Source organism: Scyliorhinus torazame, chromosome 8 (assembly GCF_047496885.1).
Source record: "Scyliorhinus torazame isolate Kashiwa2021f chromosome 8, sScyTor2.1, whole genome shotgun sequence".
In the NCBI taxonomy this organism is placed as follows: Eukaryota; Metazoa; Chordata; class Chondrichthyes; order Carcharhiniformes; family Scyliorhinidae; genus Scyliorhinus; species Scyliorhinus torazame.
In genome coordinates, this window is record NC_092714.1 from 155,645,924 (window position 1) to 155,670,848 (window position 24,925).

General features: G+C 53.9%; 1 protein-coding gene across 1 annotated transcript in view; it reads left to right on the plus strand.

Annotated features, from left to right (window-relative positions):
- LOC140428889 (C4b-binding protein alpha chain-like) overlaps window positions 1–23,426 on the plus strand; it is a 54,155-nt gene extending 30,729 nt beyond the window's left edge. The window contains exons 2-3 of the mRNA XM_072515535.1: window positions 16,242–16,415; window positions 23,215–23,426. Of these exons, the coding sequence (XP_072371636.1) occupies window positions 16,242–16,415; window positions 23,215–23,426 (386 nt within the window). The remainder of the gene's footprint in view (window positions 1–16,241; window positions 16,416–23,214) is intronic.
- Window positions 23,427–24,925: the final 1,499 nt, after the last annotated feature.

Below are 24,925 nucleotides of genomic sequence, written 5' to 3' on the forward strand. Positions count from 1 at the left end.
AGCCCGAGGTTCGAGTCACAGGATGTGGAGGCGCTCCTGGACGCGGTGGAGCAGAGGAGTGACGCCCTGTATCCCGGGCACGGCCGCAGAGTTGCCCCACGCCACAGCCAGCGTCTGTGGAGGGAAGTGGCAGAGGCCGTCACCGCTGCGGCCCTGACACCACGGACAGGCACCCAGTGCCCCAAGAAGGTGAACGACCTCGTCAGAGCAGGCAGGGTGAGCCTCCCCATATCCCCCCTCCCCCATATCCCCCCTCCCCCATATCCCCCCTCCACCATATCCCCCCTCCCCCATATCCCCCCTCCCCCATATCCCCATAGCCCCCCTCCCCCATATCCCCCATATCCCCTCTCCCCCATATCCCCCCTCCCCCCATATCCGCCCTCCCCCCATATCCCCCCTCCCCATATCCCCCTCCACAATATCCCCCATAATCCCCCCTCCCCATATCACCCATATCCCCCCTCCCCATATCCCCCATAATCCCCCCCCTCCCCCATATCCCCCCTCCCCCATATCCCCCATAATCCCTCTCCCCCATATCCCCCCTCCACCATATCCCCCATAATCCCCCCTCCCCCATATCCCCCCCTCCCCATATCCCCCCTCCCCCATATCCCCCCTCCCCCATATCCCCATATCCCCAAGTGAATCCAGCCCTAACCTTAACCTCTGCAATGCACGCGCAACCGATGGCGTGCATTCATACACCTGCCTAACAGTGTTGCCTTTTACCCCTGCCACCGCCCCCCCCCCCCCCACAGGATAAGCGCGCACAACAACAATAGGGAGCATGTGAGGACTGGAGGAGGCCCCGCTGATGAGAGGCCACTGACCGAACACGAGGAAAGGGCCCTGGAACTGGCTGGCGGCCCTGACGACCGGGAGGTTGCTGATGCAGAGGTCGGGGGCGTAGTAGCAAGTGAGCCACCGACAGCCTGTCCCCATATCCCCCCTCCCCCATATCACCTGATCACTGCCTGCGTGTCTAACCATGCATGCTTCATTGTGTATCGCAGGACCAAACGTCCAGGCACCCACCCCCGCAGGTGCAGACCGCCCGCAGGATGCCCCTCGGAGGCCACGGGAGACGGAGAGACCCGGACCCTCCAGCATGCGACGCCCGCAGGAAGCCCCTCGCACACCACGGAGACGGAGAGACCCGCACCCTCCAGCATGCGACGCCCGCAGGATGCCCCTCGCAGCACCACGGGAGACGGAGAGACCCGGACCCTCCAGCATGCGACGCCCGCAGGATGCCCCTCGGAGGCCACGGGAGACGGAGAGACACGCACCCTCCAGCATGCGACGCCCGCAGGATGCCCCTCGGAGGCCACGGGAGACAGAGAGACCCGGACCCTCCAGCATGCGACGCCCGCAGGAAGCCCCTCGCACACCACGGGAGACGGAGAGACCCGCACCCTCCAGCATGCGACGCCCGCAGGATGCCCCTCGCACACCACGGGAGACGGAGAGACATGGAGCAACAGGGAGACGACACCCCCCGTCACGTGCGGGAGCGACCACCCCAGCGATGAGGGGGGCAGCCACAGGCCCCCGTCACATCCGAGCCAGGACACCACTACCCAGGACACCACTACCCAGGACACCACTACCCAGGACACCACTACCCGGGACACCACTACCCGGGACACCACTATCCGGGACAGCACTGCCCAGGACACACCTACCCGGGACACCACTACCCGGGACACCACTACCCGGGACACCACTACCCGGGACACCACTACCCGGGACACCACTACCCGGGACAGCACTGCCCAGGACACCCCTACCCGGGACACCACTACCCAGGACACCACTACCCGGGACACCCCTACCCGGGACACCACTACCCAGGAAGACGAAATACCGGACAGTGACTCAGAGTGGATGGGTGGGGACGAACCCCCACCCCAAAATGCCATGGACTCAGAGTGGGACGAAGAGCACGACACAACGCCTCTGCTGTCACCAACACCCTCCACCATCGCAGAAACACTCACCACGGTTGGGCACTTTAGTGATGAGGCGTCTGGTACACTCACTGGTGCGCACAACACAGCCGTCCCGGTACAGCAGGTGGAGGTAGGAGCAGCAGAGGGGCCGGGCGGTCGGAGGGCAGCCCAGCCCAAGCGAACATCTGCCGCCCAGATGGATCCCGGGTTCCTGGAGTTACCACACCCACACATAGATCCGATGCAACCACCGACCCGGAGACGAGCGAAGAGGGTGACGGGCGCCTTGCGGCGGCTGCAGTCGCAGGTGGAGGAGTCCACCCGCGTCCAGGAGCTGGGAGTGGTGCCGGTCATGCGTGCCACCCAAGCTGACACCGCACGGGTGGCGTCCGCGGCGGAGGCAATGGGTGCGACGGTGTCAGACATGGGGAACGGTTTGCGAGGCCTGGGGCTTTCCGTGCAGGCAGCGTCTGTGGCCCAGGAAATGGCTGCCCTCTCACAGGAGGCCAGGAGCCAGTGCCAGCGCCAGATGGCAGAGGCGCTCAACGCCATAGCCCAGTCTCTGCAGGCCATGGCCCAGTCTCAGCAGGCCATGGCCCAGTCTCAGCAGGCCATGGCCCAGTCTCAGCAGGCCATGGCCCAGTCTCTGCAGGCCATCGCTGAGGGCATCGGCGCCAGTGGCCATGTGCGAGCTGGTGTCGCACTGTCACAGACAGGGTTTGCCAACCCCCTGGGCTCCATGGCTGCAAACCTGCAGACCCCTGTCGATACCAGCACGGGCCTCCAGGACTGGCAGCGCCAGATGTCGGGGGGGCGTCGGATGGCCAGTCCGTTCGCATCCCCCACCCATGTAGAGGCCTGAGGGCCATCGGGCTCCCCGAGGGAGGAGGAGGTGGTGTGGTCCGTCCCGGCTCCCCCTGTAGGGGAGGTCCCGGTACACCGCGACACCTCGGACTCCCCCCCTTCCGTCCCAGGTGCATCGGGTGGGCAACGGGCAGGACAGTCTGGCAGCTCGCCATCCCAGTCGCCCGGGCCGCAGCCTGGCCCATCTAGGCCAGGACGCCCCAGGAAACGGCCGCTAAAGGGATCCAGTGTCAGAGGGCAGGAATCACAGGAGTCCACCTCCAGTTCTGCTGTACCGTCTGGGGAACCACGTAGACGTAGTCAAAGGGCCCGTAAGGCCAAACAATTAGACACTGAGTAAGTTGGCACGGGTGAAGGGCACAGATGAGTTTTAGGGGCTAGGGCACGTGCATGAACTCGTTTGGTTATTAAAGTCAATGTTACACCTACAGAAGCTGCCTTTGTGCTCTGTCCAAAGCGTGCGGGGGTGTCATGTACGTTGAGCGCAAGTGTGTGTGTGAGGGGTGGTCTTACCTCAGCCCCAGGTGAGTCTGCCCCCTTCCCCCTGGGCCGCCATCAACATCCCCTGGGCAGAGGACGGGACCGTGCGCTGCAGTGTCACAGCCGCATGCAGGGATGGTCCGGGTGGATGGTGGTACTGTGGCCATGGGTCAGACATAGTCCAATGATGTAGAGCCAGGAGCTCACCGCAGGGCGGGTTGTCATCATCCTCCATGGCCTGCAATAGACACGCGTCCACCCGCAACTGTGTGAGCACGGCCCATTGTGCCGCAGGTGGATCGGCAATGGGGGGGGGTGGTGTGCATGCGGGTGGGGTGGGTGGGGTTGGGGAGGGGGGTGAGGGTGCTGGGTGGGTGGATGGGTGGGGAGTGTGGGTGGTCGGCTGTTGCCATGGTGTGCGGTCTGTGGCCATACTACCCGATTCCCACGCCCATCTAGTCAGTGAAGCGGGCGGCTATCAGTCTGTCCCGTGCCCGCTGGGCCAGCCGGTAACGGTGGACAGCCACCCGCCTGTGTCTATCCAGCACCGGATATTCGGCGGGGGTGGGAATCGCCCCCACGGTGGCCTGGCCCGCTATCGGGGCCCACCGATCCGCGGGCGGGCCTGTGCCGTGGGGGCACTCTTTTCCTTCCACCTTCGCCACGGTCTCCACCATGGCGGAGGCGGAAGAGACTCCCTCCACTGCGCATGCGCGGGGTTGCCGTGAGCGGCCGCTGACGCTCCCGCGCATGCGCCGCCCGGCAATGTCATTTCCGCGCCAGCTGGCGGGGCACCAAAGGCCTTTCCCGCCAGCTGGCGGGGCGGAAATCAGTCCGGCGTGGGCCTAGCCCCTCAAGGTTAGGGCTTGGACGGTCAAGATGCGAAGATTCCGCACCTTTGGGATGGCGCGATGCCGGACTGATTTGCGCCGTTTTTGGCGCCAGTCGGAGGACATCGTGCCGATTACGGAGAATTTCGCCCCAGCTGTCTCACCAACTGAGCAAAAAGGGCCCCAAAAGAATGCATTTGTTTTGAAACTCCACGTCCATTCACAACCAATAATTAGGATTACATAACACATTACACATGAGTATAATTACCAATCATAAACAAGGCACGTACATATAATTATAAATATCACCAAGCACGTATTTGTCTCCACTTATCTACTAACTGCTAAATATAAATGAGATAAAGAAATGCCTGAACTGTGGTACTCGTACTCCCATCCCATTGCCCAGTGTGTTGTCAGGCTCACAGCTGCAGCTGCATAATGATTAATTGAATTTTTGTGTGAAGCTGTGTGGCTGCATCCTGCTGTAATTAATATAACAGGGTCCTTGAATGCTTATCTGTAGACAGTCTGTGCTGTAACTAGTTGCTGTCTTTAAGAATCCACCAGAGAGCAGCCAGCAGCCCCTGTGAGTCTTTTAGGTTTCATTTAAAAGCTGTATGATTTGTAACCCTTTCGCTGTGGCAGTCTCCTCTTGAACAAGGTCCTCCCCAAGTAGGCCCTGTGCCTCCAGCCTCCGTCTGTAAAGTCGACAGCGAACTATCCTGACCGTACTCTGAAATTCATTCTCTGCAGGGGGTGGCAGGTGAGGGGGGAGCCGCTAACTTCACAACCCGTCCCTGGCAATAGAGCTACCAGTGGCTGCCACAACCCGTGTCATTGATAAGTTCTGCGGCCCCTGTCCTCTTTCCTCAGTAGGGTCTACTGTGGGTGTCCCCATTGGTTGGACTGTGAGTTATTCCACCAGGAGGGTGGCAATTGCTTGTGCGGTGGAGAGGGTCACGGTGTGCCACCAAACTCCTCCATGCTTGGGGCAGCACGGTAGCATTGTGGATAGCATAATTGCTTCACAGCTCCAGGGTCCCAGGTTCGATTCCGGCTTGGGTCACTGTCTGTGCGGAGTCTGCACATCCTCCTCGTGTGTGCGTGGGTTTCCTCCGGGTGCTCCGGTTTCCTCCCACAGTCCAAAGATGTGCAGGTTAGGTGGATTGGCCATGATAAATTGCCCTTAGTGTCCAAAATTGCCCTTGGTGTTGGGTGGGGTTACTGGGTTATGGGGATAGGGTGGAGGTGTGGACCTTGGGTAGGGTGCTCTTTCCAAGAGTCGGTGCAGACTCGATGGGCCAAATGGCCTCCTTCTGCACTGTAAATTCTATGAAATCCCTGCGCCACCCACCCTCCCACCAGCGAACCTCACCGCAGCCCCCGCCCCAGCAGGATCCGTCCCCCTCACTGGATCCACTAAGGGGTGACGAAGGAGAGGACAACATGCTCCCGGAGTCACAGGTGACCACATCGGCGCCCACACCACCACCAGGCCTGAGGCGATCGCAGCGGAGGGTCAAAGCCCCCGACAGACTCAATCTGTAATATTTTTCTTCACCCCCACCGGACTCCTTTTTAAACAGGGGGTGAATGTGGTAAACACCACTAGTAACATTGCATGTATTACGGTACTGCCCCTGTATTACAGGTACCACAGTAAATCCCAGTCTGCTGGCTCCTCCCAGCAGGCAGTGTATAAAAGTGTCAGCTCTCCTGCGCTGCTCCCATTCTGGTTCCAGCTGCAGGAGGCACAACATCTTGTGCAATAAAGCCTCGATTGTTTCAACATTCTCGTCTCGTGGTAATTGATGATACATCAGTCACTGTCTGTGTGGAGTTTGCACATTCTCCCCGTGTCTGCGTGGGTTTCCTCCGGGTGCTCCGGTTTCCTCCCACAGTCCAAAGACGTGCAGGTTAGGTGAATTGGACATGATAAATTGTCCTTAGTGACCAAAAGGGTTAGGAGGGGTTATTGGGTTGCGGGGATAGGGTGGAAGTGTGGGCTTGGGTGGGTCGGTGCAGCCCTGATGGGCCGAATGGCCTTCTTCTGCACAGTATGTTCAATGTTCTTCCGTGCCGGCCCCTGTAGTCCTGCGCCATGTGTCGGGGCCGGCGTGTTGAAGGAAGCCACTGCGCATGCGCGCATTGGAGCCGGTGCCACTGCGCATGCGCGGATCCCACAGCATCCAGTTCACTCCGGGATCAGCAGCTGGAGCGGCATGACCCGCTCCAGTGCTGTGCTAGCCCCCTGTAGGGGCCCAAATTGCTGATCCTGAGGCCGTGTCGACGCCGATGGCGTCAACACTTAGCCTCAGGATTACAGAATCCCGCCCCCTGTGTATGGGGTGAGCTCTGCTATTCCCCTGCTTCCCCTGCAGTGGGGCTGAGCTTCTGCTGAGTGCGCTGAATGCCAGCACCTGGCGTGGCACTGATTGAGTTTGGCCATGCCCACCCCATTGATGGGTCAGCTGGGGTCTGAGGCTTTCCCGAGAGCCAGCCTGGGTGGGCTGCCAAATGACCAGAGGCTCTGTGAACATTTACAGGACACAGTGAGCAGTCAGCAGAGTGAGCAGCCAAGGGCCTGCAACTTATACAAAAGGGGCGGGTTTAACACAAATACTGCAGCAATGGCAGCCTGAGCCAGGCCACCCTGATCCCCAGGGATAACCCCGAGTCCACGGAGCTGTCACTAAGTTGTTCCCCGCTACACCCTGTCATGATATTCAAACACACATCATGATAGACAGACCAACAGACCAATTAGTACACATAACACGACAGCCAATCACAGACAAGAGCAGACACAGTATAGGACAAGAAAAACGACACCTGCTGGCCAGTCCATCTGGAGACAGGACAAGGCCAGGACCTCATTAACAAGACACTCACACAGTCACCACGTGCTGAGTACCAAGTCAGATCTGTAAATAACTAGTTGGAATAAAACTGCGTTGTACCAATCGCAACCGTGTTGGTTCGTCTGTACCTCAGAGCACCCAACACCACACACCCCTCAGCCAGGCAGCCAGCCCCTAGCAAGCCTGACAATTTAGGAGAGTTTTTAAGAGTTTTCGTACCTTCTCACTCCCCTCAGTAGCCATGGTGCCCAGGCCCCGTTTGTGAATAGAATCATAGAATTTTTGAATAGAATCATAGAATACTTGCACTAATTCGTGCCGTGTGACTTCTGCTTAAGAGAGTCGTAGCATCGCTGAAGGACGGAGCATATTGGGCGGTATTCTCCGACCCCCCGCCGGGTCAGAGAATCCCCGGGGGGTGGCACGAATCCCGCCCCGCCGCCCCAACGCCGGCTGCCGTATTCTCCAGCAGCGGTTTTCAGGCGGGGTTCATGCCACGCCACGCCATGCGGCCCCCCCCCCCCGCCCCCGGCAATTCTCCGGGGCCCCGATGGGCTGAGCAGGCGTCGGTTTCCGGCCAGTCCCGCCGGCGTGGATTAGACATGGTCCCACATGGTCCCACACGGCAGGACCCGGCAGGTAAGTCGGCTGGGGAAAGGCCGGAACATCCGCCTCTTTCTCCTCCTGGATTCCCAGATCTTCCGACACCCTGGAAATCGCCACCTCTGGACTCAGCACCGCCCTTGTTTTTAACACCGTGGACATGACATCCGCAAACCCCTGCCAAAATCCCCTAAGCTTTGGACATGTCCAAAACATGTGGACATAGAACATAGAACATAGAACATTACAGCACAGTACAGGCCCTTCGGCCCTCGATGTTGCGCCGACCTGTGAAACTACTCTAAAGCCCATTTACACTATTCCCTTCTCGTCCATCCAATGACCATCTGAATACCCTTAGTGTTGGCGAGTCCACTACTGCAGGCAGGGCATTCCACGCCCTTACTACTCTCTGAGTAAAGAACCTACCTCTGACGTCTGTCTTATATCTATCTCCCCTCAATTTAAAGCTATGTCCCCTCGTACTAGACATCACCATCTGAGGAAAAAGGTTCTCACTGTCCACCCTATCCAATCCTCTGATCATCTTATATGCCTCAATTAAGTCACCTCTTAACCTTCTTCTCTCTAACGAAAACAGCCTCAAGTCCCTCAGCCTTTCCTCATAAGATCTTCCCTCCATACCAGGCAACATTCTGGTAAATCTCCTCTGCACCCTTTCCAATGCTTCCACATCCTTCCTATAATGCAGTGACCAGAATTGCACGCAATACTCTAAATGCGGCCGCACCAGAGTTTTGTACAACTGCAACATGACCTCATGGCTCCAAAACTTAATCCCTCTACCAATAAAAGCTAACACACCGTACACCTGCTTAACAACCCTCTCAACCTGAGTGGCAACTTTCAGGGATCTATGTACATGGACACCAAGATCTCTCTGCTCATCCACACTGCCAAGAATCTTACCTTAGCCCAGTACTCTGTCTTCCTGTTATTCCTTCCAAAATGAATCACCTCACACTTTTCTGCATTAAACTCCATTTGCCACCTCTCAGCCCAGCGCTGCAGCTTATCTATGTCCCTCTGTAACTTGTAACATCCTTCCGCAGTGTCCACAACTCTACCGACTTTAGTGTCATCTGCAAATTTACTCACCCATCCTTCTACGCCCTCCTCCAGGTCATTTATAAAAATGACAAACATCAGTGGCCCCAAAACAGATCCTTGTGGTACACCACTAGTAACTGGACTCCAGTCTGAACACTTCCCATCAACCACCACCCTTTGTCTTCTTCCAGCTAGCCAATTTCCGATCCAAACTGTTAAATCGACCTGAATCCCATGCTTCCGTATTTTCTGCAGTAGCCTACCGTGGGGAACCTTGGGCGTCATTCTCCGCCCCCCCGTCGGGTCGGAGAATGGCCGTTGGCCGCCGTGAATACCGCCCCCGCCGAAGTCTCCGCTCCCGGTGATTGGGCGGGGGCGGTAAACCGGCCGCGCCGGTTGGCGGGACCCCCCGCTGGATTCTCCGGCCCGGATGGGCCGAAGTCCCGCCCAGGAATTGCCTGTCCCGCGAACATAAATCAAACCTGGTATTTACCGGCGGGACCAGGCGGCGTGGGCGGGCTCCGGGGTCCTGGGGGGGGCGCGGGGCGATCTGACCCCGGGGGGTGCCCCCACGGTGGCCTGGCCCGTGATCGGGGCCCACCGATCCGCGGGCGGGCCTGTGCCGTGGGGGCACTCTTTCCCTTCCGCCTCCGCTACGGCCTCCACCATGGCGGAGGCGGAAGAGACTCTCCCCACTGCGCATGCGCGGGAAACTGACAGCGGTCGCTGACGCTCCCGCGCATGCGCTGGGAAACTGACAGCGGCCGCTGACGCTCCCGCGCATGCGCCGCATTTCCGCGCCAGCTGGCGGGGAAACAAACGCCATTTCCGCCAGCTGGCGGGGCGGAAATCCCTCCGGCGTCGGCCTAGCCCCTCAATGTTGGGGCTAGGCCGCCAAAGATGCGGAGCCTTCCGCACCTTTGGGCCGGCGCGATGCCCGTCTGATTGGCGCCGGCGTTGGCGCCAGTCGGCGGACATCCCGCCGTTGGGGGAGAATTTCGCCCCTTATCAAACGCTTTACTGAAATCCATATACACCACATCAACTGCTTTACCCTCATCCACCTGTTTGGTTACCTTCTCAAAGAACTCAATAAGGTTCACTGGTCCTCCCGCGCATTTTGTGCACCTGTCCTCCACCCCAAAGAATCTGCTCATCCAGGCCACTGTCATGTGAGCCCAGTGCACAACCTTAAATTGTATCAGGCTGAGCCTTGCACATGTTGAGGATGCGTTGACTCTACTCAACTCGTCTGCCCATAAACCATCCTCTACCTCACCTCCCAGATCCTCCTCCCACTTACGCTTCAGCTCCTCGGTCTGCGCCTCCTCCGACCCCATAAGCTCCTTATAGATGTCCGAGACACTCCCCTTCCCTACCCACCCTCTGGAAATTACCCTGTCCTGAATCCCCCTCAACGGTAGGAGCGGGAAGGTTGCCACCTGTTTACGAAGGAAGTCTCGCACCTGCAAGTATCTGGATTTGTTTCCCCTCGCCAGCCCAAACCTTTCCTCCAGCGCCCTCATACTCGTGAAACTCCCCTCTATGAACACATACCCCATCCTCTCAATCCCCGCTCTCCACTATACCCGGAACCCCCCATACAGACTCTCCGGGGCAAACCGGTGGTTATCACAAATGCTCCATCTGCTCCCACATGCCGCCTCCACTGGCCCCAAACTCTCAGGGCCGCCACCACTACGGGGCTGGTGGAGAACCGCGCCGGCGGGAGTGGCAGAGGCGCAGTTATCAACACCCCCAGACTGGCGCCCTTACAAGAAGCCGCCTCCATACGCACCCATGCCGACCCCTCCCCCACCACCCACTTCCTGATCATGGCTATATTCGCTGCCCAGTAATAGTTACTAAAATTTGGCAGCGCCAGCCCGCCCTCTCCCCGGCTCCGCTCAAGCATTACCTTCCTCACCTGTGCGTCTTCCCCCCCCCGACGAAGTCCGTGATCACCCTGTTGACCCGCTTAAAAAAGGACCGCGGAATAAAAATGGGGAGACATTGAAATACAAATAGGAACCTCGGGAGGACAGTCATTTTCACCGTTTGTACCCTCCTGGCCAGAGACAACGGAAGCGCGTCCCATCTCCGGAAATCGTCCTTCATTTGGTCCACTAGCCGGGCCAGATTCAATTTATGCAGCCGGTCCCATTCCCGCGCCACTTGGATGCCCAGGTACCTAAAACTACCCCCTACCGATCTAAACGGCAGCTCCCCCAGTTGCCCCTCCTGTCCCCTCGCCTGAACCACAAACATCTCACTCTTATCCATGTTTAGCTTATTCCCTGAAAACCGGCCAAATTCCCCTAAAATCTTCATGATTTCCTCCATCCCCTCTACTAGGTCCGAAACGTACAGAAGCAGATCATCCACATATAGCAAAACCCTGTGCTCCAACCGCCCCCCCCCCTCCCGACCCCGGACCAGTCCCCTCCAGCCGCTTGAAGCTCTCAGAGCGATTGCAGACGGTTCTATAGCCAGCGCAAACAACAGTGGGGAGAGGGGGCATCCCTGTCTCGTCCCCCGGTGCAGTCTAAAATAGTCCGAAGTTGTCATGTTCGTCCACACACTTGCCACAGGAGCCTGATATTAACCTGACCCAGTCAATAAAGCCCCGCCAAAATCCGAACCGTCCCAGTATCTCCCACAGATAATCCCATTCTACCCGATCAAAAACCTTTTCTGCATCCATTGCAATCACAACCTCAACCTCCCTACCTTCCGGGGGCATCATGATCACATTTAACAGCCTTCTTACATTGGCCACCGACTGCCTACCCTTAACAAACCCCGTCTGGTCCTCCCCAATAACGTCCAGAACACAATCCTCAATCCTGGAGGACAAGATTTTGGCCAGCAACTTGGCATCTACATTCAGCAGGGAGATCGGCCTGTCGGATCCACACAGCTCCGGGTTCTTGTCCCGCTTAAGAATCAGCAAAATCATTGCCTGTGACATCGTCGGGGGCAGCACCCCTCTTTCCCTTGCCTCATTGAACATCCTCAACAACACTGGCCCCAGTATCCCCGAGAACCTTTATAAAACTCCATTGGGTACCCGTCCGGACGTGGGGCCTTACCCGCCTGCATGGCCTTCAAGCCCTCCACTATCTCTTCCAGCCCAATTGGGGCCCCCAGCCCTTCTACTCGCTCTCCGTCCACTGTTGGGAAATTCAGCCCCTCCAAGAAGCGCCTCATCCCCCTCCGGCCCCCTAGGGGGTTCCGACCTATACAGCCTGCTGTAGAAATCCCTAAATGCCTTATTCACCCCTATACGAATCACCAACCAGGTTCCTCTCACCGTCCTTTACTTTCCCAATCTCCCTAGCTGCCTCTCTCTTCCTAAGCTGCTTTGAAAGCATTCTGCTGGCCTTCTGTCCATGTTCATAAATCGCCCCCCTCGCCTTTCTCAGCTGCATCATCGCCCTCCCTGTGGTTAACAAGCTAAACTCCGCCTGCAACCTCCGCCGTTCCCTCAGAAGCCCTGTCTCCTGGGTCTCTGGATACCTCCTATCGATTTGTAATATCTCCTTTACCAGTCGGTCCGTCTATTCCCTGTCAACCTTCTCCCTATGAGCCCGGGCCGAGATCAGCTTCCCCCTTACCACCGCCTTCAGTGCTTCCCAAACCACCGCTGCCGAAGTTTTCCTCGTGTCATTGACCTGCAGGTAGTTCTGAATGTATTTCCTCAGCCGCTCGCACACCCCGTCATCCGCCATGAGTCCCACATCCAACCTCCCGTGCGGGCGCTGGTTAACGTCTTTGCTAACCTGCAGGTCAACCCAGTGCGGTGCATGGTCTGAGATTGTGATCGCCGAATACCCCGGGCGGCATTCTCCGAGCCCCCGCCGGGTCGGAGAATCGGCGGGGGCGGCGTGAATCCCGCCCCCGCCAGCTGCCGAATTCTCCAACGCCGCTGGCAGCGACGCCCCCCCCCCGGCGATGGGCCGAGTGGCCGCCCGTTTTCGGCCGATCCCGTTGGCGTAAATTAGAGTAGGTACTTACCAGCGGGATCTGGCTGCGCGGGCGGCCTCCGGGGGCCTCGGGGGGGGGGGGGTGCAGGGGGATCTAGCCCCGGGAGGTGCACCCACTGTGGCCTGGCCCGCGATCGAGGCCCACTGATCCGCGGGCGGGCCTGTGCCGTGGGGGCACGCTATTCCTCCGCGTTGGCTGCTGTGGTCCTCCGCGATGGGCGTCGTGGAGATGATTCCCCCACTGTGCATGCGCTGGGATGAGGCAGAGGCCCTTTGGCGCCGGTTGGCGTGGTGCCAAGCCTCTTCCGCGCCAGCTGGCGCAGTGCAAACCACTCCGGCGCCAGCCTAGCCCCTGAAGGTGCGGAGGATTCGGCACCTTCGGAGCGGCCCGACGCCGGAGTGGTTCACGCCACTCCTCGGCGCCGGGACCACCCGCCCCGTCAGGTAGGGGAGAATCCCGACCCCGTGTCCACTACCCCAGCCAGAAAGACCCTGCTCAAAATAAAGAAATCAATCCGGGAATACACTTTATGCACGTGTGAGTAGAAGGAGAACTCCTTCGCCCTTGGCTGCCCAAACCTCCATGGATCCACCCCCCCATCGGCTCCATAAACCCTCTTAGTTCCTTTCCCATTGCTGGCACCCTGCCCGTTTTCGAGCTTGACCGGTCCAAGCCAGGGTCAATAACTGTATTGAAGTTCCCTCCCATGACCAACCTGTGCGGGTCCAGGTCCGGTATCTTACCCAGCATCCTCTTTATAAACTTCACATCATCCCAATTTGGCGCATACACATTTACTAATACCACCCGCACCCCCTCTAGCTTCCCACTGACCATAATATATCGACCTCCCAAGTCCGAGGCTATTCTACCCGTCTCAAACACCACCCGCTTATTGATCAGGATATCGACCCCTCTAGTCTTTGAATCTAGCCCTGAATGAAACACCTGGCTGACCCAGCCTTTCCTCAGTCTAACCTGGTCTGTTACCTTAAAGTGCGTCTCCTGCAACATCACCAGGTCCGCCTTCAATCCCCTAAGATGCGCGAACACATGTGCCCTTTTGAACGGTCCATTTAACCCTCGAACATTCCGTGATCAGCCTAGTTGGGGGGCTCATTGCCCCCCCCGCCCCTCCGCCGATCAGCCATCCTCTTTTTTAGGCCCGCCACCAGCCCATCCCCAGGCAGCTCCCGCCCCCGACCTCTCTGTCCCTCAGCCCAAGTCCATCCCTCGTGAGCAGAACATTCAACACCCTCCCCCCTCCCCCCACCCCCCCCAGCAACAACACCCTGTAACCCAATCCCTCTCCTAAACCAAACACATGCACACCCCCCACTGCGCTTCCGAGGCTAGCTCACCCAGCTAGCTTGGTGTTCTTATGATCTTATGACAGAATTATTTTTGGCCAGCATTTATTGTCCTGTCCTTGAACCGCTGCAGTCCATGAGGTGTAGGTACACCCACAGCGCTGTTAGGGAGGGAGTTCCTGGATTTTGACCCATTCACAGTGAAGGAATAGTTATATTTCCAAGTCGAGATGGTGAGTGACTTGGAGGGGAACCTCCAGGTGGTGGGGTTCCCATGTATCTGCTATTCTTGCCCTTCTGGAGGCTAGAGGTCATAGGTTCAGGGATGCTTTCAAAGGAATCTCGTGAGTTGCTGCAGTGTATCAGTGGTGGAGGGAGTAAATGTTTAAGGTGAGCAGCTGGGGTGCTAATCCAGCGGCTCTGTTGTCCTGAATGGCGTCAAGGTTATTCAGCATTGTTGGAGCTGCACTCATCAAGTGCAGTCAGTCTGATATCCCCTCCTGAGTTCAGCACCTTTGCCTATTGATTTGTAATGCTGTAGGTGTAACATAAGCGGCTCCCTTGTGGTGCACTTGACAAAGGAAGGTTCAGACGTGGAGATAACTTCAACACGTTTATTAAACTATTTACACTTCTCTTACTCGGGTTCGACACTACTGCTAATCCTACTATAGCTACCCAGACTGACTAACCAGTTGCTGCAATCCCCATGGTGGGTGTATTATTGAATCAACCCTGTGTCTGTACTCACTGACTGTCTCCACTGGAAAGAGGCAGATCTTGGGCGTCATTCTCCGACCCCCCGCCGGGTTGGAGAATCGCCGGGGGCTGTCGTGCCGGTTGCCGAAGTCTCCGGTACCGGATATTCGGCGGGGGCGGGAATCGGGCCGCGCCGGTTGGCGGGCCCCCCCGCTGGATTCTCCGGACCAGATGGGACGAAGTCCCGCCGATAAATTGCCTGTCCCGCCGGCGTGGATTAAACCACCTTTTGAACGGCGGGACAAGGCGGCGTGGGCGGGCTCCGGGGTCCTGGGGGGGGTGCGGGGCGATCTGACCCCGGAGGGTGCCCCCACGGTGGCCTGGCCTGCGATCGGGGCCCACCGACCCGCGGGCGGGCCTGTGCTGTGGGGGCACTCTTTCCCTTACGCCTCCGCCACGGTCTCCACCATGGCGGAGGCGGAAGAGACTCCCTCCACTGCGCATGCACGGGAAGCTTTCAGCGGCCGCTGATGCTCCCGCGCATGCGCCGCCCTGACATGTCATTTCCGCGCTAGCCGGCGGGGCAACAAAGGCCGTTTCCGCCAGCTGGCGGGGCGGAAATTCCTCCGGCGTCGGCCTATCCCCTCAATGTTGGGGCTCGGCCCCCAAAGATGCGGAGCATTCCGCACCTTTGGGGCGGCGCGATGCCCGTCTGTTTGGCGCCGTTTTGGGCGCCAGTCGGCGGACATCGCGCCGTTTCGGGAGAATTTCGCCCCAGGTATGTGGTGTCCTTTATATATGGGTTGGTGTAATGCCCCCCTGTGGTCGTGTCACCTCCGTGTGTATTGTGAATGTCCATTGGTCATGTACTATCTAATTGATCTATTGGTTGAGTGTGTCTGTGGGATGTTTCTGGTGCTCCCTCTAGTTTCTAGCTAGCCTACATGCATTTACATTGATGCACATCACCACATCTATGTTTGATCCAAGGCTGTAGTGAGTTCAGGAGCTGAGTGACCCAGATGGAATCCAAACTGATTGGGCAAACCTTTGGGCAATCCTGGGGTGCCATGTAAATGGAATTAGTTCATCCTTCCTTCCTTTCTGTGTGGGTTCATTTCTCTCACATTCCCCAGGTGCTAACTGCAGATTTATTCCTGCTGTTTAAATTAAAATATCCGAAAACATAAAACGTGCAGTATCTGTGGGAATGGGAAAGAAAAGGATTTTAATAGCACAAATGTAACGATTAGATTTTAAAAATGGTGGTGGAATCCCTCTTTAAGGTGTAACATGCACAAAGTCTTTGACCAGATGAATTAATCAATAAGCATCTGATTTCAAACTAACTTCCTCATTCAACTGGATAATGCAGTGGTTCTAATGCAAATCCACAGGTCACCTCATAGCCAGTCATAAAATGAAGCTTTACCAGGCTACAAAATAACCGAACAGCCTAGCTGAGACCATTGAGAAAAGTGCTGCTTGAATGTCCATGCCCGCTATTGATGACCTGCTTCCTCACCTCCATCAGAAATGTCTGATTGATAGCTGAATTGGTTCTCCTCCTAGGTCTGGCACTGAGCAGTTGTCCAGGACTGCGCAAGTTGTCTAATGGCCGTCTGTTTTTCCGCTATGGCGGGATTTACGTCACATTCTTTTGTCATCCTGGATTTAAACGTTATGGCTTTCCGACCAGTAGCTGTGTGTCTGGCCGATGGACCAGAGCTCCACCTGTATGTGTTGGTAAGTAAAGATCATCCCTTTCGACAAAAATATCCCCCAACATTTCATCACACCCAGTCCATTCAGTGGAAACCAAGATTTCATGAGTTAATGTAATAAAGGATTGTTGTGCAATTTAGTAAATGTAGCAATAACTTTGATATTATGGAATAACCTAGCAATTACATAGAAAGATTTGACAAGTTCTCCTTGGAGGCAGGGAGATTGAGGGAAGATTTGATCATTGTTCAAAATCATGAGGGATCTGGACAGAGTAGACTGGGAGAAACTATTCCCATTGATGGAAGGATCGAGAACCAGAGGACACAGATTTAAGGTAATTGGCAAAAGAAGGAAAAGTGATATGAGGACAAACTTCTTTACACAGCGAGTGGTTAGGGTTTGGAATGCCCATCTTGAGAGTGTGGTGGATGCAAGTCCAATCGAAGCATTCAAAAGGAAATTGAGCTGTTATCTGAAAAGGAAGAATGTAGAGAGTGATGGGACAAAGGCGGGAGAATGGCACAAAGTGAATTGCTCATTTGGAGAGCTGGTGCAGACTTGATGGGTTGAATGGCCTCCTTCTGCACTGTAACCATTCTATAAATCCATAGGATCCCTACAGTGCAGAAGGTAGCCCATCAAGTCCAGGCTGACCCTATGAGAGAACACCCTACACCTCCACCCTAACCCATCACCCAGTAACCCCACCTAACCTTCCACTGGTACCTTCTATGACCAAGCCAATTCTGTATCTATCTTGCCAGCTCACCTCTGATCCCATACGACTTCACCTTCTGTACCAGTCTACCATGAGGGGCCTTGTCAAAGGCCTTACTGAAGTCCATGTAGACAACATGGACAACAAGGGAGGTAGAGAGAAAGCAGGGAATTATAGACCAGTAAGCCTCACATTGGTAGTGGGGAAAATGCTTGAATCCATTATCAAGGACTTTATGGCGGAACATTTAGAAAGCAGTGACAAGATCAGTCAGAGTCAGCATGGATTTATGAAGGGAAAATCATGCTTGACAAGTCTGTTGGAATTCTTTGAAGAGGTAACCAGTACAGTCGACAAGGGAGAGCCAGTCAATGTGGTATATTTGGACTTTCAGAAGGTGTTTGACAAAGTCCCGCATAAGAGATTATTGTGCAAAATTAAAGTGCGCGGGATTGGGGGAAATGTATTGTGGTGGATAGAAAACTGGTTGGCAGAGAGGAAACAAAGAGTAGGGATTAATGGGTCCTCTTCAAATTGCAGGCAGTAACCAGTGGGGTACCACAGGGATCGGTGCTGGAACCCCAGCTATTCTCAATATATATTAATGATTTGGATGAGGGAACAAAATGTAACATCTCAAAGTTTGCAGATGATACCAAATGAGGTGTGAGGGTGAATTGTGTTGAGGATGCAGGGATCCTACAGCAAGATCTGGACAGTTTGGGCGAGTGGGCAAACCAATGGCAGATGCAGTATAATTTGGATAAGTGTGAGGTTATTAATTTTGGAAGCGAAAACAAAAAGGCAGATTACTACCTGAACGGTTGTAAATTGGGAGAGGGGAATTTTTCCTCCCCTTTGAACATCCTGCCCTTACCTTAAGTCTATGCCCCCTGGTCATTGATCCCTCCACCAAGGGGAAAGGTTTCTTCCTCTCTACTCTATTTATGCCCCTCATAATTTTATACATTTCAATCATGTCCCTTGGTGGACCATGTTCTCGTGCATCTGCTGCTCGTTTCCTTGGCCACAGGTCCAATCAGGGTTAATGTCATGCGTAAGGAATACCATATATGTAGAGTTAGGCAACAACCAATCAGCTGGTAGTTTGGTGGTCTTTTGTTGTAACATCCACACCCACAGTCTCAGGTAATCTGACTGAACAAAGATAAATTTACCGGACAGAAACAGTTCAATTTGAAAATGATCAAACAGTGTCCTCGCAATGGAGATGCTTGCAGGTGGAGAGATTAATAATTTGGTTCTGAGAGCATTCTTCCATGGAAGGACATTAACTTTTCACAGTAAGGGCAGCACGATGGCGCAATGGGTTAGCCCTGCAGCCTCACGCGCCGAGGTCCCAGGTTTGAACCTGGCTATGGGTCACTGTCTGTGTGGAGTTTGCACATTCTCCCCGTGTTTGCGTGGGTTTCGCCCCCACAACCCAAAAGATGTGCAGGGTAGGTGGATTGGCCACGCTAAATTGCCCCTTAATTGGAAAAAATGAATTGGGTACTCTAAATTTAAAAAAAAAACTTTTCACAGTAATAAAACAAAAATACAAGTTAGGAGCAGGGATGGTGGGACTGTCATATGAGGAGAGATTGACGAGGTTGGGATTGTTCTCGCTGGAGTTCAGAAGAATGAGGGGGGATCTCATAGAGACTTATAAAATTCTAACTGGACTAGACAGGGTAGATGCAGGGAAGATGATCCCGATGGTGGGTGTGTCCAGAACCAGGAGCGAAATTCTCCGGCATCGGCGCGATGTCCGCCGACCGGTGCCAAAAACGGCGCAAATCAGTCGGGCATTGCGCCGCCCCAAAGGTGCGGTATTCTCCGCATCTTGGGGGGCCCAGCCCCAACCTTGAGGGGCTAGGCCCAAGCCAGACTAATTTCCGCTCCGCCAGATGGCGGAAAAGGCCTTTGGTGCCCCGCCAGCTGGCGCGGAAATGACATTGCCGGGCGGCGCATGCGCAGGAGCGTTAGCGGCCGCTCACGGCATCCCCGTGCATGCGCTGTGGAGGGAGTCTCTTCCGCCTCCGCCATGGTGGAGACCGTGGCGAAGGCGGAAGGAAAAGAGTGCACCCACGGCACAGGCCCGCCTGCGGATCGGTGGGCCCCGATCGCGGGCCAGGCCACCGTGGGGGCACCCCCCCGGGCCCAGATCGCCCCGCGACCCCCCCCAGGACCCCGGAGCCCGCCCGCACCGCCTTGTCCCGCCGGTAAGAGAGGTGGTTTAATCCACGCCAACGGGACAGGCATCCTAGCAGCGGGACTTTGGCCCATCCGGGCCGGAGAATCGCGGGGGGGCGCCAACCGGCGCGGCGTGATTCCCGCCCCCGACGAATATCCGGTGCCAGAGAATTCGGCAAACGGCAGGGGCGGGATTCACGCCAGCCTCCGGCGATTCTCCGACCCAGCGGGGGGTCGGAGAATCTCGCCCCAGGTGTCATTGTCTGAGGATTCAGGGCAAACCATTTCGGACAGAGATGAGGAGACATTTCTTCACACAAAGAGGGTGAGCCTGTGGAGTTAATTACCACAGGAAGTAGTTCATGCTAAAACATTGAATATATTCAAGAGGCGGCTGGATATAGCACTTGGGGCGAATGGGATCAAAGGCTATGGGGAGAAAGCAGGATTAGGCTATTGAGTTGGATGATCAGCCATGATCGTGAGGAATGGTGGAGCAGGCTCGACGGGCCAAAGGGCCTCCTCCTGCTCCGATCTTCTATGTATTTCATAGAATTTACAGTGCAAAGGAGGCCATTCGGCCCATCAAGTCTGCACCGGCTCTTGGAAAGAGCACCCTACCCAAGCCCACACCACCCTATCCCCATAACCCAGTAACCCCACTCAGCCAACACTAAAGGCAATTTTGGACACTAAGGGCAATCTAGCATGGCCAATCCACCTAACCTGCACATCTTTGGACTGTGGGAGGAAACCGGAGCACCCGGAGGAAACCCACGCACACACGGGGAGAACGTGCAGACTCCGCACAGACAGTGACCCAGCCGGGAATCGAACCTGGGACCCTGGAGCTGTGAAGCAATTGCGCTAACCACTATGCTACCATGCTGCCCTGAATCTCTGTATCTATGTCTGTAACATCCGCTGCCCTACCCTCATCAATCATCTTAGTCACTTCCTCGAAAAACTCAATTAAGTTAGTGAGCATGATCTCAGTTTCACAAAACCATATTGCCTCTCGCTAATGCATCCACTTATTTCCAAGTGGGAGTAAATCCTGTCTCAAAGAATCCTCTCCAATAATTTCCCTACAAGTGACGTAAGGCTCATTGACCTGTAATTACCTGCATTATCCTTGCTACCCTTCTTAAACAAAGGAAATACATTGGCTATTCTCTAATCCTCTGGGACCTCCCATGTAGCCAGTGAGGATACAAAGATTTCTGTCAAGGCCCCAGCAATTTCCTCCTTTGCCTCTCTCAGTATTCTGGGGTATATCCCATCAGGTCTTGGGGACTTATCTACCTTAATGTTTTTCAAGACCCCCAATACCTCCTCCTTTTTGATCTCAACATGCCCCAAACTATATACACACCCTTCCCCAGACTCATCATCCACTAAGTCCTTCTCTTTGGTGAATACTGACTCAAAGTACTCATTTAATATCTCGCCCATTTCCTCTGGCTCCACGCATAGATTCCCTCCACTGTCCTTGAGTGGGCCAACCCTCTCCCTAGCTACCCTCTTGCTTTTTATGTATGAATAAAAAGCCTTGGGATTTTCATTAGTCCTGCTGGCTCATGGCCCCTTTTAGCTCTCCTGACTCCTTGCTTAAGTTTCCTTGTATTCCACATTTGCTTTGTGCGTTCCCAGCCTCCAAGCCTTGACAAATGCTTCCTTTTTCTTTTTGACTTGGCTCACAATATCTCCCGTCTCCCAAGGTTCCCGAAGCTTGCCAGACTTATCCTTCATCCTCACAGGAACATGCCGGTCCTGAATTCCTATCAACATACACTTGAAAGCCTTCCACATCCCAGATGTTGATTTGACCTCTGGATGGTCGGTTATCTCAGTTAGCTGGACGGCTGGTTTGTGATGCTGAGCGACGCCAACAGTACACATTCAATCCCTGTACTGGCTGAGAGACCCTTCTCAGTCTTGCCCCTCACCCGCCGTGTGGTGACCCTCAGGTTAAATCACCACCAGTTCAGGCTCTCTCTCTCAAAGAGGGAGAGCAGCCGATGGTCCGTGGAGGCTATGGCAGTATTTAGTGGATTCTGAATTAAAGCAGCTATGCTCAATTGATTCTGGATTTATAATTGATCATAGGCAGTAGAGGACTAATATAACAAAGCTAATGGGAGATGTCTCAGGATTCTTGGAAGTGTGGAGGAACAGTGGGATCTTAGGGTCCACGTACATAGATCCCTCAAAGTTGCCACCCAGGTTGATAGGGTTGTTAAGAAGGTGTATGGTGTGTTGGCTTTCATTAACAGGGGGATTGAGTTTAAGAGCCGTGAGGTTTTGCTGCAGCTTTATAAAACCCTAGTTAGACCACACTTGGAATATTGTGTCCAGTTCTGGTCGCCTCATTATAGGAAGGATGTGGATGCTTTGGCGAGGGTGCAGAGGAGATTTACCAAGATGCTGCCTGGACTGGAGGGCATGTCTTATGAAGAAAGGTTGAGGGAGCTAGGGCTTTTCTCACTGAAGTTAAGAAGGAAGAGAGGTGACTTGATAGAGGTGTACAAGGTGATGAGAGGTATGGATAGATTGGATAGTCAGAGACTTTTCCCCAGGGGGGAAATGGCTTTCACGAGGGGACGTAATTTTAAGGTGATTGGAGGAAGGTATAGGGTAATGTCAGAGGTCGGTTCTTTACACAGAGAGTGGTGGGTGTGTGGAATGCACTGCCAGCAGAGGTGGTGGAGTCAGAGTCATTCCGGACATTTAAGCGACTCTGAGACAGGCACATGGATAGCAGTAAATTGAAGGGGTGTAGGTTAGGCTGATCTTAGATTAGGATAAGTGGTCGGCCCAACATCGTGGGCCAAAGGGCCTGTACTGTGCTGTACTGTTCTATGTTCTATGTCTCAGTCATGACTATATGCTCCAGGTCTTATACATATGAGAGAGAGAGGCAGGTTAGAAGGTGCCCCAGGAAAGAAAGCTGCGAGAAACAGCTGAGGTAGATTATCTTTTGGTGACACCCAGGATTGGTAACTTGGAGTCAGTTTGTTAAATGAGGAACCTTACAGTATGACCATAACATTGCATGAATATTATACATTACATATAATCTCTGATAAATAATTGAAATCAGTTGTAATATTGTGGATATGAACATCCATACGAACATATGAAATAGGAGCAAATGTCAGCTATTTTGCCCTTTGGGCCTGCTCCGACATTTAACAAGCTCATGTCTCATCTGTTTGTCTTTCCAGGTCCCTATTTCCCAATTACTCTGAAAACCTTTGATTCACTTGGCTAACAAGAATCTATCTTGTTAGAGTGCCAAAGTTGCACAAACCTCAGAGAGAAAATAAATTCTCCAACTCTCTGTCTGCAAGGGCGACCACCCCTAATTTTAAAACAGTGCCTCCTAGTCCCGGACTCACCCACAAGAAGAAACATCCTTTCCACATTGACCTTGTCAAGACTATTCAGGATCTTATGAACTCTGAACAAAAATTCACTTTTTAAAATGCGGACTGGCCTCAGGAGGATTCTGACATGTGGAGTATTGTGAAGGCCTCGAGTTGAACTAGAAATAAGTGGGGGAAACGGTGACACAGCCCAACGCACAATTATTCCAAAATTCCAATTGCATTTTAAATAATTCCGGATTTATTAACGAAGGATAATCCAGTTTTCTGTTGAGAAACACATACGGACAGCAGTTAATTGAAATCATGCAGATTTTATACTTCTAATATGATAGCAATCTTACCCACTCCCTTAAAACCCTTCCTCAGGCATCACCTTAGAAAGTTCCAAATCCCATATTGCCTCCATCTTTCCTTGGAGTTTAATTATTTCGCTTTAGGGAGCAGTTATAAATAAGCTTCCAACTAGTTGATAGTTTAATTGCTACGTATGTTTCTCTTTGTCTCATCACAGCACCTGGATGCCCAGATGTTGGGAATATTCTCCATGGAAGCCGCACAGTGCTAGCAGGGAGCTCAGTTGTCCAATTCAGATGTGATTCCGGCTTCGGACTGCAAGGCTCTCCAGTGCTTTATTGCGACGGCAATAACTGGAATGACACCAAGCCAATGTGCAAAGGTGGGATGAAAATGCAGAGCAATGTGGTCCCACTGATGATTGCATGAAGTTTGTACAATTATACTCTGATCAACTGCGTAAAGAATGAATGGAGAAAATGACACAAGTGGGAGGACTGAAATATGACCAATATATATCTCGCCCCCTCCTCCCCCTTTTTACTTGCTGGATTTTCCAAATCCAGGGAAACCTGACCCAACACGGTAAAAATAGAAATCCAGTTAAAATAGAAACAGACTCCTTAAACAGTTTCAATAATGAAACAATTTCTTGAGAATGGATTGGTCACAAGTTCCCAAACTGGTAGATTGTAGGTTCAAGGTGTATTGGCCGTTGATATTTTTTACTTTTAAAAATCCTTTCATTGGCGATGTGAGCATCACCGACAAGGCCAGCATTTGATGGTCACCCCTAATTGCCCCATGAGTGGGTGGTGATGAGCCAACTTCTTGAACGTCTGCAGCCCATTTCATGTTTCTGTCATGCTTTGGTGCAACTGAACAAAGAACAAAGAACAATACAGCACAGGAACAGGCCCTTCAGCCCTCCAAGCCTGTACCGGTCACGATACCAACCTTGGCCAAAACCCTCAGCACTTCCTTGTGCCATATCCCTCTACACTCATCCATCCATGTATTTGTCGAAATGCCTTTTGAACGCCGTTAATGTATTTGCTTCCACAACCTCCCCTGGCAACGTGTTCCAGGCACTCACCACCCTCTGTGTAAAAAATCTGCCTCCCACACCTCCTCTAAACTTGGACCATGGACCTTAAACCTATGGCCCCTGGTGAAACCTACGGCCCTCCACCCTTGGAAAGAGTGCCTGCCCATCCACTCTATCCATCTCCCTCATAATCTTGTAGACCTCTATCAGATCAGCCTTCAACCTCCATCGTTCTAATGAAAACAGTCTGAGTCTTGTTTGGCCATTTCAGAGGGGCAGTTAAGAGTCACCCACATTGCTGTGAGTCTGGAGTCACATGTAGGCCAGACCAGGTAAGGACGGCAGATTTGTTTCTCTAAAGGACATTAGTGAACCAGATGAGTTTTTACAACAACCAATGATAGTTTTGTGAATAAAAACAGAAAATTATAGGAAAACTCAGCATCTGTGGAGAGAGAAACAAAGTTAACGTTTCGTGCCCAAGATGACTTTTCTTTGGAACTGAACTGGTCACCGTTGCTGAGAGTAGCTTTTATATTCCAGATTTATTTATGAATTGAATTTAAATTCCACCAGCTGCCGTGATGGGATTTGCACCCATGGCCCCCAGACCAATCCAGTGACATTACTCGTATCATCATAAGACCATAAGATATAGGAGCAGAATTAGACCATACGGCCCATTGAGTCTGCTCCGCCATTCGATCATGGCTGAAATGTTCCTCATCCCCATTCTCCTGCCTTCTCCGCATAATCCCTGATCCCCGTATTAATCAAGAGCACCAGATTTGTGCTTGAGGTGCTGTTACTTACAGGACTACAGACCAAGAGCTGGAAGGTGAAATTAGACAAAATGATTCTTTCTTAGAACATCAGAGCT